Genomic DNA, 14,121 nt, shown 5'->3' on the forward strand with positions numbered 1-14,121 from the left:
CCAACTATTTTCAATCATTTTCACTATCCTGATTAAATCCATCCAAAAAAACTCGACTTTTCAGGAACTTTGGCATTTCTGTGCATTCCTTAATAGACAACTGGACAGCAATGGTGGCTGGTGGACTTAAAATCCAACTAATGTGAATATAAAGTCGAGTCAGCCTGGTGTTTTTACTAGTTTTTATTTTTTTCTTTAAACCTTTTTATTAGGAACAATTTGTTCCCCTTGACATCTTTATCGCATTCCCATGTGATGAATCTTGCTTGTTGACTGCAAAAGTTGCCTGTGCATCATTCTTCTAATCATCCTTGTAATACCTTCTAAACCTGCAGTCTGCAGATATTGGAAAACAAATTCCTTCAAAGACGGGAGCCGAGAGCTCAGTCCAGACTGTTATATGTTATCCCTGATGGTATTCCATTAGTACAATGGCGTGACGCCACAAGAAGAGCGCATCACACGTCACCACAAGTGGAACAAATGCACGTCTGCCTCGTGGGGGGATTAAACGTTTACGCACTGGCAACTGTGATTACACATCTTTTGCACTTTGCGTTCTGGCTCTGAGTCTCTCTGTCTATGTGTGTGTGTGTGTGTCTCCAGTCTGCTAACCTAGAATCTGAAATATTTATCTGCCCTGGCAGGAATGACGAAGGCCAGCATTTGTATATCATCAGTGGATGAAGAGCAGCTCTAAGGGGCATAATACTCCATTAACACAGATGCATTTTGGCAATTTGGAACTTCTTCTTTGTCCTATTTAAACTGCATTCTTGCACCGTGTTCAACTCAGTGATGATTTATGAGACAGCAATGAGCAGCCTGGATGAAAGTCCATTATAGTATTTGATTATGATGTCAGGACATAACTCTTATGCTTTTACCTGCTGCTTTGTGCAATAAAGATGTTGTTTAAGGTTTCCTGAGGAAAGACTTCGTATATTTCCGATCAGTAGATGCTGTCTGACTGAATTTATCGTCATATAAAGCCTCCAGAAATTCTATGACTATCCTTGACTTCTGTTTAGACACATTTTCCAATACAAAATATATTTGATTTTACAGCCCTGTGAAGTCACAGTGCACACTCCAGACTTTTTTACTGCTTTCTCATGAAACGTGGAGCATCGCATTCGTGTGCTCCCACATACAGCGTGTCCTCATGTCCTCATGCGCGGGGTGAGCTGGGAAACCAAGTAACGATCTGATTAATCAAAAGAGCTGTCACACTGTCTCAAGGCCTGTTACGGCCAAAGAGGGAAAAGATATTGAAAATGAAGAAAAAGATTTCTTCAGATATCAAAACAAGCAACAGTGACACAGCTGCTGCATTTTTTTTCTTTTTGTTTTTGTTTGAGGAGTAATTCCATCAAGGGTCACTGATCCTTTTGAGTTACAGCCAATCGACAGATTGGCCTAAATGTTTAAAACAGTTCCACTCTCTTAAATCCTAATAACAGACTGCTATACAAGAATTTTCTGATCTGTTATCCAAACAAGCACTTTGAGTCTAACTTCCTGCCACATTTACCAGAACGCTGGCTAACCATTAACACCAACTTGGTTGATCGATGTAGACTTAAGTCATTTAATCAATAATTAATGCTATGAGGCTGCTACTAATGATTATTTCCATTATTGATTCACTGATTATTTTCTCTAGTCATTGTTCAGTCTGAAAAATGTTAGAAAATAGTGAGAATGTCCATCATGGCTTACCAAAACTTTCGTGGAAGTACCCAAAAGATCAAATGTACTACAATAGAGGACAAAGAAAACCACCAATTATTCACATTTAACAAGCTTAAAATAGAGAATGTCTGTCATTATAAATGATACATTAACTACTGTCCATGAACTAATTGATTAATCCACTAAGAATTCACGAGATCATGTAGGAATCCATCTTGCCAGGCTTCAAACTAGACACTACAGTGGCTACGGAGCAGTCGACATCCAATGAGGAAGTATCGGCACCTATTATGAATATTTCTGTCACCAGAAAGCAGTAATTATGCTTATTACACTTAAACTTGTTTATCCATACATACATACATTTTCTGCTACTTGATCGATCTGGAGAACATTGGTAGCAAGTTAGGAAATGTAGCCCACATGCCCTTTTACTTAGTCACTTCCCCCCTCTTCTTGGGGGATCTTGGAGCATTCCCAAACCAAATAGGATATATAATCCCTCTATTGTTTTCTTGGTCTGCCCAAGGTATCCTCCAAACCGGACTTTACTGGAATACCTCCACAAGAGTGGCATCCAGCAGGAACCACAACCTACTGGATTCCAGTACCTCAAGTGACTCTACTCCCTCTGTGTTTGTCTGAGCTCTTCATCCTGAGCAAGCCTAGACATCCCGGCAAAGGAATTTCGGATGCTTATATTCTCAATTTCATTCTTTCATATGCTACTTGAAAGTTCAATACCACAGGTGAGCGTTGAAAACTGCTGCATTTTTCAGCAGGATTGTCTCCAGCCGTGGGACTTACTTGAAAGACGCTCCAATCGTGCAGGATTTCTATATATTGTGGCTCTGAATAAATAAAGCTGCCTAGCTTTGCTCTTGAGTCCAATCAGATCACCCATTCCACAGGCCAAAAGTAGGATTTTCTATCATGTACTCGCTGGTTCACAAAAGGAGGACAGAATTTGAGTAAACCAATCTCCAGAGAAATGACATGTGCTGTAGAGGAGTAGTGCATCAAGAACAATTTGGCCGGTGCCGTGAAGCCTCATCAGCATGTGCTGGATGAATTTTAGACACCATTCCTGTGAGCCATGTGGCAATGGCTTTTGCACCACATAGCCACGCTACAAAGCACAAATCCAGACCGCAACGCGCTGCCAGCCGAGCCAAAGAAAATTGTATTGTTTTCCAATCAATGCTTGTAGCTTTATGAGGGCTTCCAGCCACAGAAACATTGCTCATAAAGGGGATACAGACCGCTGGAGCAGTCAGCAGAGGATTCCTCACCACTGGAGAGAAGGAGGAGGAGGAGGTGGAGTAGTGGAGGATAGATGGAAACAGAAGGAGGGGACAGAGGAGAGAAAGTGGATGATAAAATACTAGCATGTGTGCATGCTTGAATCTGTGTCCACTGCGCAGCTCGATTCCCACATGTGAATGAACCTGTTCTGTGGGGCATCAAAACCTGGAAAGCTTTGTAATCTTTCTCAGAAATATGCCATGACAGACAAATATGAGCTCAGAAATGCTGACGGTTTCATTTCGAAGACGCAGTTCTCATCGGATTCGTCACCGGTCCTCACGGCCTTGACCCATATCTGTGTGTTTTGCCCTGATCCGGCCACAGAGCTTTGAGGTGTAGAGTGTCAAACAAAACACCTGTGGCTCTCAAACAGAAGTCTGCAGCAGGTTTCTGTCTTATGGTGAGCTCGCTGTTCGAACCAGGAAACATGTGTGGTCATGTGTGGTCTTGTGCACTGTACACAACATGTCACTTAAAATGTCCCATCACAGGAAGCTTTTGCATGTTTCAGTTTCACATTTCTGTTTCAGTCACAGACATTTTATTTTTTATTTTTTATTTTTTAAGTCAAATGTATTTATTGCATGTCTTTAAATTCATTTATGTGGTTGTGACTCCCTGATGATACAGAAAATAATAGACAAAACAACCATGCAATGCCACCTTTCAAGCATAACATCAGCTGTGCAGAGAGACACAGATTTCTATATGCAAAACTGTCTTCATGCAGGAAATAAACATCTGTCTTATTCTGTTCCTCTCTCTCTCACACACACACACACACACACGTGCACTAGACGTGCACGCTCAACAGACAACAGAAGATGCAAGCCCCTCAGACCTTATCAGCAAAGTCATTATAATTAATTTATGGCCAATAAACCAAGTACTTACAAGATAGGAATTCTGCCTGTCGAGGAACACGGAGTCTCCCATGGTTCCGAATAAGTATCCACATATAGTAAACAGCCAAAAAAAATGGAGATGCAACAAGTGATATCCAAAACAATGAGCCCTGAAAAAAAGTGTGTGCGCGTCGAGCGTAGAAAGAAAAAGAAAAAAGTCTCCCTCCTCTACATTAAAGACAAACAGAGACCTTAGACTTCTGCTTCTTCTTTTTTTTCTGTCTTACAGCAAGTCACCGCGCCGCCTGCTTTTTAAGAGTTGATGTCTTTGCGCCAGTCAGAAGCGCGTGTCAGAAAACCATCTGTGCCAGACAGGACACCATAGTGCGTAATGCGTAACGGATCCATACTGCGCGCTCCGTGGACTCTGGTGAAGACAGATGCTGAACCAAGCGAGTAGAGGCACAGGGAGAGAGAGAGACAGACACACACACACAGAGAGAGAGAGAGAGAGAGAGAGAGAGAGAGAGAGAGAGAGAGCGCAGTCAAGTCGGCTACAGTGCACGGCTTCCGGGATAGATTTTCAAAATATAGGCTGCCTTGGTTGGGAATATATTTCTACACAAATATAAGAAAGTAGGATAGCAACTTTAAATATTACTTAGTAGTGGTGTTATTGACACATATATTCAGGCAAATGAGTTTTAGGGGTTGTAGGGGGTGTTTTCTTGCAAATTACTCTAGAAAAGTAACTAAAAAGTAACTAAAGGTACAACACAACAAAAACAAGAATAAGAAGGAGAAATAGGAGAAGTTGCTTACAAGTATGTATGCATCCATATGCATGTTATGTTTTCTACTTTTCAGGCAGCGTGAAATGTGGTCAACATTAGCCATGGCATATATTATATTCCTCTACGCCCAGCAAACCGGTTTGTTCACCTAAGCCAAATAAGACTTGACTCTGGGAGCTCCATATAGGGAGGTTTTAGTTTTTGGATAGTTTACAGTTGGAGGATTATAACTTTTTTTTTTTTTGTGGTCACTATGGAGGAAACAGTGTGGTGACATATTTGTCTTACTCTGCCAGTCATGATTTAAATAGAGTGAATCAATGACCAAACTCTGGGCTGATTCCGACACAAAATTCAAGTATAATCATAAAAATTATAGAGATTTCCAGTTTTTTTTTTAGTTATTGCGGCCATGCTCACGGAGAAATGTCCAGAAAGTGCATAGTGGTCAAGCTGAAAACAAAGCCATTCGTCTTTCGCCTCTGGAAAGTTGATATTTTGGAGCTAAGAGGTTACTTCCAGCTGTGAAAAATAGCTAGCTGTAGGCCAAATTACTGTAGCAAATAAATCACAGCTGAGAGAATTCACTGGACGAACCGCAGAACCAAAACTGTGAGCGCTCGCTTCTATTGTAAAAAATGAGTGGTCATTTTTTTTATTTATGAGCTTTCCCCTTTTCAAATATGCTCTTAAGGGCAACTATGAAAGGCCAGTCCACCACTGAAAGAAACAGGAGGTGGGAGGCCAGAGGGGGAGTCTTGCCTGGGTTTGTGTAATACTGGATGTGGAACCAGCGTTGGGCAATCGGAGTCAAAAGACTTCACTTTCATCCAACCTCATAAAAACAGAAGTATGCAAAACAAATAGAGCACAACCCGGTTTTATCAAGGACATGGTGGCCGAACAATAAGAGCTGGCCTCACACACACACACACACAAGCTTAGTGAGAGTTAATGAAAACCATTTGCTTTGCTCTGCAGGGATGGCTTTATTGAGAAAGACACAAACTAAGCCATATACTTTTTCTCTAATTTTATATCCAGCATGTGTGAATGAGTGAGACAAAGACACTGAATTCCTCTCTGCTTATCAGATAGGTAGACATTTAAAGAATGCTGAGAGGTTAAGAGGAACCCCTCACTTTACTCTGAAATCCTGGAGATAACAGATAAAGTGCAGAAGACTGACTCAGCCATAAACCAAGTGCTGTACTGGACTCTGCAGAGTGTGTGTGTGTGTAACACACAGGCTGTGTTATAAAGTTACGGGTGACAGAAAACCTGTTCTGGCAGAGAATAGCTCTTTGATGGGCTGGCCCGCTTATCAGATCTTGTCTAAATGAGGTCCGCTTGTTGTATGAAGGTGCTCGGTATAGAAAGAAAAAAAAAAAATCATCTACGGCGTGAATGAAAATGGGACATTCATTGTGTTTGCCGGCTGATTCAAAGGCACAGGGGTGCAGCATGCAAAGCACGGGATGACACTCTGGTATCTCTGCAGAAATCAGCTGAGTTACATTGTGTTTGGATTAGGGACAGAGTTGAACCAATCATTGTTTGAATACGCGACAACACAAACACACTTATCAACACTTTTAGTACTAACCGACTAATAAAAGGTTCTGTCCAAAATCCTAAATACTTCCACAGAGCTCAAAGTTGAACCTAAGATTCTGATTACAGACCTATCAGATCCGGTCCGGTCCGATCAGTAATCATGCACATCTAATGTAGCATGTGAAACTTGAATTTATTGACTAAAAAAATGAATACGAGAACATCATTTTCAATCCAACCAAACCCATTTCAAGCCCAAAAGTGGATCACAGCCCAGTTTGAATAGTTTGACAAACAAACCTAAACTTAAGGTCTGTTTACTACCTTTTTTTTTTTCTTGTACGGTGTACCACATGAGATTTCATCATCAGGTTTTCATCATAGTTTGAGACGTCTAACTCCTTATCAGTGTCGATATTACATATAGAATGTTGATGAAGATAGTGGCTGGGTGTTTCAAATTTCCATTTCTACACACAAGATCAATATTTGGGTCGTTTGGATTTTCAAGTTTGCTGATTGTCTCGCGATTAAACATGAATGTCTTTGTTCGGAGTCTGACAAGAGAAACATGCAGAGAGGGAAAAAATGAGTCCCGGAAAAATGACATGAAAATAGAGCTGCATTCTTGGGGATGATGTGTGTGTGTGTGTGTGTAGGCGAAAGATGTTTTCCCTGAAAAGCACTGACTGAAGTTCAGTCCTAAGGTTAGAAGCTGTGTTTTATGGTCCTGTAGGAGGAGCCCATTGTCTCCTAAAATGGTGTTCCAGTGTGACCGTGGCTCGCACACAATACACAGAGGCTGTGGGTGATGGGAGGTAGGCCTAGGAAGAGAGGGAGGACGAGAAAAGAAAGAAGAGGAAGAAGGCCGAGGTCTGACTCTGCGCGTCCTTTCAGCCGCCCATCACTTCTCGTATCATGTTGGGATTGTTAAAACGATGCTGAAACGAAGCCGTGTACGATCATACATCAGTTTCAAAGCGCACTCCGGATTTTCCACTGTTGAGTTTGGCGCATCCCGTTCGTGTTGATATATCACATCCCAGCTATTACGTGTCGATCTGGAGATGAAGCAGCTTGGAATTCAGGCAACAGAAGTGACAGTGAGGAGTATTTACAGTGATTTACATCTGCATCATCGTTTCTTTTTTTTCTCCTAAATCACCTCTAATGCATCAATTCTGCATAAAAAATCAACACTATATGAATACTTGGACCCACACTGCTTAAATCACGTCCTACGAATGCACATATTGAGATTTTTAATATTAGTTTACAGGGCAAATAATGAGGCCAGCCTATAATTCCAGCGCTGTATGGTGAAGGCGGGCTCCAAAACGCTAATGTTTACATCGTTCAGCCGGGAGGTGAGGCACCCTCCTTCCAAAAGTCCAAATGCCTGAGTTGTGAAATCACTCCATCGAGTGGAAAGTATTCTGTTAAAGTGCTTTAAGACGATCCAGTAAATGACAGAGAAAAATCCTGCGAGGCCTTCGATCTGTTTATTAAACACTCGCAAAATATGATGCCGCAAGGCCCACATCAAAGTATTTGTATGTGTTGCATCGCGTACACAACTTCAAGAGGACGCACGGGGGTGAGCAGAGGGTGAAGAATCATATCTCGTTCATAAGTCATCATGACAGCTTGAGAGGTCATTCTCATACTATGTTTCCCAAAAGCTGCTGAATATATGATTTCCCCCATGTCGCCATTTACTTGTGAATGTATTTTTAGATTGACTGACTTGGCACAGTCGTTCATGTTCCCCAGAGGATACATTCTAAACATGTTGACAATCCTTGAATTTCCCTCCAACGCGAGCAGCAAGTTTTGGCTTATCCAGTGAAATGTCTCGACATCTACCTGGCGGATCAGCACAAACTCTTGCACAGCCATTCGTGGTCCCCAGAGGATGTACACTAAAGACTTTTATGATCTCTTGAATTTTACTCATTTGCAACATTTTTTTTAAGATTATTTTTTTGGCCTTATATGCCTTTATTGATAGTGCAGCTGAAGATAGACAGGAAGCAGAGCTGAAGATAGACAGGAAGCAGAGAATGGACGTCCGATGCGGGATTCGAACCGGGGCCAGCTGCAGCGAGGACTACAGCCTCCACACACGGGGCGGCCGCTTAACCCACTATGCTACCGACCGCCCCTCATTTGCAACATTTGCAAAAGGATAGGTGGATTACCACGTAATCAGGATACGACCAACTATTTGCAAAACTAATGTCATTACCAGCAGCCTTTAATGTCAGCATGTTAACATGCCACCTGCTTGCTTTTTCCCCAGGTGGCTATCAATGTTAGCACTTTGCTCGCCAGCTTCAGTAGCTCGACCACAGAGAGTGAGAGTAGTCTCTACGTCACCATGCTTCTCGAACCAAATATTTCAAGTCATTTTGCTATGCACTTTGGGCATTTATTCTGGTTTCCACAATATTATTGAAAGTAATGTGCAAGAATCTCGTAAAATATTCCAGTAATCTTGTTCTGTCCAGTCCAATGCCAGTTTCTACTTAATCAGACACAGCTGATCAAATCCAACTCTAAATAAGTAAATAAATGTATTGTACAGATAAAAAAAGGACAAAGAGCAAAACTCTGGCGTTTGGCCTCGTGTTTTCCTGCTTATTAGCTCGTGGTCTTTTGTTGTTTTATCGCTCTTTCTTTCAGACGAGATGAACTTTGACCTTGGTTTCTCAAGACAGCCCAAAGAACGGGTGTAAGAGAAAGAGAATGAGAGAAAGGGGAGAGGTTGGAGGGGGGGCGGCGATGGTAAAAACTGGGCACACATAAACGAATTTACAGCAGGAGCTGCACAGAGCTGCTCTGGGGGATGACCTCAGAACTGGGGAATGTGTGTGTGTGTGTGTGTGTGTGTGTGTGAGAGAGAGAGAGAGTGAGTGAGAGAGTAAAAAAGAGAGAGAGAGAGAGAGAAAGACAATGTGGGTTCACTCCTTCACTTGAGTGGTAAATAGGGAACACACAAGCAAACAAATATTATTAACAAATGATTCCTCGTCAAGGGTCTTAGACCGCAGTCTCCCTCCAGAGACTCTTGTCCAGACGAAAATATGTTTTTTTAGAGGAACTGATCACTCAACATCCACCAAACACAGGACACACACACACATACACACACACACACAACGTGACGACAGTGTAGGTCTGGATTCAATCTGGACGCTTCTATCAACAGACCAACCCATTTGTCCTAAATCTCCATACTCTTTCCTGAGGGCCAATAGACAGAGAGGAGGGGAGAGAGGGGCAGGGGTGGGATGTAAGTAAGGAATTTTGGGCACTAGCCCAGCATGGCTATATTGCTTTCATCTCCATACCACCTCCATTAGACCAAGCTTAAAGCGGCAGGCGGGTCACGGCTGTTCTTCAGTTGGAAATCCTCGGCCCTGACCTGAGGGCTACTACATTTTGCAAGATAGAAAAGTTTGAAACATTGAGAATGTGATAATATCAAAGTAAAGGGGTGGTCTTTGTTGAAGTTATAGTTGTACTTTAGATACACACACACACACACACACCAGCAGCATACCTTGTGAATATAATATTTGATTCTGAGGACAGAGCTGCAGAATCAAAATAATTGAGGCGGTATGTTTATTTTGTTCAACAACCAAAGCCTAGAAAATGATATTGCAAGCTCTCTTTCTATAAAACTAACAATGATGGAGGAAAACTATTTGCTCAGAATAAAGTTTCCATCTTAAAAAAAAGTATCATTCTCTGCGATAGACAATATATTGCCTTTATTCCCTGATATGTCTGAATTTTTAATATATTTGTTTGGGTTTGCAGGTGGTTGAGACTGTTTTCTTCATGGTACACACCTGAGTCTGTTTGGTACCTTGACAAAGAGCCAACATGGGCTTGGAATGTTGTGCATTTTCTTAATCTAATAGCAAAGAAAGGAGGTTCCCTGTCTTGGTGCAACCTCCGAATGTGCAAATACAGGTATTTACATTGAAAAAACGAGCACAGTGTCATCACAGATATTGTGTAAAATATCTAAAAGACGTTTGAAGCAGGCATCTGAACACAATTTATCCAAAACTGCCTTTAGAAATCTCATTTAAGGAACGCCATGAAGAAACAATGAGCGGTGAGGACAAATAATTTTGGTACAGGAATTCATTATGAGTAATTTCACATCATTTGTTTTTTCTAGTTGCTGAGGGATAATTGAAATCAAGTGCTTGAGAGATATTTGCTCCAATCGTCTACATATTTTCTTATTGTGGTGTGACTGTTGTTTGCCCAAGGTTCATTTTGTACAACCAAGCTCTCCAAACATGAGGAACCACTTGCTATCAAATGTCAACACTGATTCTATTTTTGTATAGTGATATTTCCTGTAGCTGGTGATGACTTAAGCAAGTGGAAAGTGCACAATGGTCCTTATTAGAACAGAGATACAGAATAGTTGTTGTTTTAAGCAAAAGCAGGCGGTTAAATGTGATCTTGGTCTCGTTCCAGATGAACCCTGCTCTTTTAAAACCAGTATTGTTGACTCTGTCGCTTGACAACTGAAAGAATTGCTACATGTCTAACAACTTCTCAAATATTGATTATTAGGGCAGCACTTCGAGTTAAGTGTTTCTAATGACACCGTGTTCCAGTAGGAGTCACAGTGTTTGATTGCTTTTGAAAATGGATAAAAGTGGCCCCAAGAACATACTGGAATGAATTCCAATACTTTTACGGATGTCTGTCAAGTTTCTAGATGAAAATGAATCTCATATCAGCACGATTTCTCAATGTTTCTACCAGTGTGTGTGCACAGGTGTTCCTCATGTCAGCGTGCATACCTCGAGCCGGCGCGTTTTCATCACCCGTCTTTTAGAGCGTCATCTCCGAGGAGGAAAAGGAAAATCGGGTTTTTGTTAGCGACGCCTGCCCGCGCGTCAGTCTTTCCACTCATCTATTTATATGTTTATCTGTCTCGTCTGCCCCCGTCTCTTTGCTCACGTATATATCTGCTGATCTGACCTTTCAACCCTTCTATCCATCTATCCATCTTCCTGCCTGCTGCTCTGGCAGCTTGTTTGCCTGACCGGTTGGCTCACAGCTTTCTCTCCGAGAATCCCTAAGTAATGCTTCTTATGTGGTATTTATATTATATATTATATGGTAACACCGGAGAGAAATGTTGCACAATGTACAGCTAAGAAATGCATTAACATTCAGTGGCAGTATGCATATTTTGGTGGGCTGACTTCTCAAATTATCTGAAGCTTGGCAAGGATGGGTATTAGAAACTATTATGAAAAGGAAATCATCTAAAACTGTGTATATATATATATATATATATAACTGTGTATATTGGGTCCCTGAGTCATTCCCTACACATACAGTAGATCATGTGATGGGTGCTTTCGTTTGGATGGCTCGATATACATGTAAAGATGGGTGCTGTGGGAACTGTGCATGCATGAGTTCTTAATGTGCAACGATGTGGCGTCAGTGAAGACTAAAAAAACGACTTTGACTTATGAGTCTCGCAGAGATCTTGCCAAAGGAAAGCGATGGAACCCACAAGTTTGATCTTCAAATTTGATATATATGCGGTTGCAGGCATGAAGATAAATGTTCGTGACACGATGAGCCAATATACTACTTAATATCTTTTGCTGGTGCCAAACCAAAATACGTTTCTGACAAGACGACAAAACAAAACAAATTTTTCAAGATGTTGTCGGGTTTTTTTAAATGTGAACAACTGAGCAACAAATATACAACACATCACTTTGTATATTTAGTGATATGCATCCTGTGAAATATAATAAGCTATTATATATGTAGAAATATGAAAGAACTGATGAACATAATGTGATGATGTGTGTTTGTTTCTGATATGAATATGATGAGGAATGACTTCCCTCATGTGGAGTTCATGTGCGCCACAAACAACCTGTTTTTGTTTTTTTATCCTCTCTTGTGCGACTGAATGGCCTCCTTGTCTGTTTAATAAAGGCAATTTTTTTTACATACAGATACCTTGTCTTTCAGCTCCAGCTCCTCCACCTTAATGCACACACACACACACACACATAGAGTCTCCTCCGCCTCCCACGCCTCCTTAATGTTTTCAGCCACAACAGTTGCCATGGTGTCTCAGCTCGCCAGCTGTGCCGGACAGCACAACAACAAGGATGTGTGTATTTCTGTGATAGCGTAGTGTGTGTGTGTGTGCACTTGTATATCCTCGTGTTAGCATATGATATGATGCACTAATGTAATCCAATAATATACATTAAACCCAGTAACGTGCTACGGTCCCTCAGAGATTATCACTTTGTTGCATTCCGCATGCGTTCGAATGTTTGCGTCAGGTCTGACAAAGTGATCGCCGAGAGTTCTGCATTTTTATGCTGCGTGCTGCATTTGATGGCAGCGAAGGGAAGCAGAAAATAGCCTTCACTTGTTGCCATAGCACCGCAGTGAAAGCGTCTGGGTCATTATGGGAAACAGAGAGAGAGAGCGATGTGAGATCAACATCCTCACATGAGCTGAAATGAGGGATACAAAGTCTAGACTCACTTTTCCCGCACATTTGGAAATTTCTCTTTAATAAAAAAATGGTACTTAAGAAATTACCATCTCCACACCTGCTATAATACGTCAAGGGATCCCTACTTTGAAAAAAACAACAACCAAAACTCCTCTTCCCTTTGTCACTGACACAGTCCTGCCTGACGTACAGGGTTCAGACCGACTCTTAGGGAACAGCCGTTGAGGAGTTGCTCTCTCTTGAACAAATCTCCAGGGACGCCTGACTGGAAGGTTTGGAATAGCTTGAATAATAGAATAAAATGTCCACTGAGTGATATGACGTGAGCGTGTTGGCTTAGCCTCCTTCAGGCTGAAGGATAGCATCTCTCCCGGCGCATTTATCTAAACACTTTGTGAGTGTGTAGGCTTTTTTGTGTGTGTGTGTGTGTGTGTGTGTGTGTGTGTGTGTGTGTGTGTGTGTGTGTGTGTGTGTGTGTGTGAATCTGCCATCATGGATGTTTGAGACCTATTAGTGACCATTCTGGGACATTTTAAAGACGCCTATTATGCTCAGTGTTTAATTCTGAGATGAGTCTATGAGAGTTTTACATAAACTAGGCTGTTCTTTGTGTTTTAACTTCCAAGCTGTTGTCCGAGTCTGCGCAAAGCAGGCAACTGTCCAAGCCCCCAAAAAGGCCAATATAATTGGTTTCCAGTTATTTGTTTAAATTTGTTAGGAAATTTGCACCACTAAAGTGCCCAATGAACTAAGCCATCGTCTATATTACTGCCTACTCTCGAGGCCCTCGGCCAAATGCTGGTTTTAACACCGTCGTGATTCTAGTTTATACGCCAGATTATTTCTTGACTGGGAGTTGTAACTTCCCGGAGTCTCTGGCTGACTGGCAAGTGCCGAGAAGCAGTCTGGCACATATCACCCCGTCAAACAGTGAACTGTCATTTTTATACTTTTATACGGATGAAACAAACGAGACGTAATGTGTGAATTAGTGAGCTTTTTGAGGCAGATTTTGTTAACTTGGGTAAAAGTATAGGGGTGAGTTTGAGATACTGTACATGCTTATGAAAGCTGCAATGACTATTGCAGTATGGGACTTCTGATATGAACACAGTTAGAGGCCATCAATGTCTCTATGGCCTCATCAACACCAGGGTTATGAAATATTAATATATACTATATATATATAATATATTTAATATAAGATAATATATATATAAAAAATATATAGAGAGATAGTAGATAGATAGAGTAGAATAGATAGATAGATAGATAGATAGATAGATAGATAGATAGATAGATATATACCTCTGTACAATATATTTTATTTTATCGTATTTACTATTGCTTTTTTTGATATTTTATTATGTATAATTTGCTT

The 14,121-nt window shown here is 41.2% G+C and overlaps 1 protein-coding gene across 2 annotated transcripts in view; it reads right to left on the reverse strand.

Annotated features, from left to right (window-relative positions):
* Window positions 1-14,121, reverse strand: part of LOC109136604 (rho GTPase-activating protein 6) — an 83,080-nt gene that overhangs the window by 48,189 nt on the left and 20,770 nt on the right. Inside the window, exon 1 of one of the 2 annotated variants that reach the window (XM_019260113.2) lies at window positions 3,898-4,331. The exons of the other annotated variant lie outside the window; for it this stretch is intronic. Within the exon in view, the coding sequence (XP_019115658.1) occupies window positions 3,898-3,939 (42 nt within the window). The 5' untranslated portion in view covers window positions 3,940-4,331. Of the gene's footprint in view, window positions 1-3,897; window positions 4,332-14,121 lie in introns of those variants that run through there. 2 annotated transcript variants of the gene reach the window in all.

This window comes from Larimichthys crocea, chromosome XIX (assembly GCF_000972845.2).
Source record: "Larimichthys crocea isolate SSNF chromosome XIX, L_crocea_2.0, whole genome shotgun sequence".
NCBI lineage: Eukaryota > Metazoa > Chordata > Actinopteri > Sciaenidae > Larimichthys > Larimichthys crocea.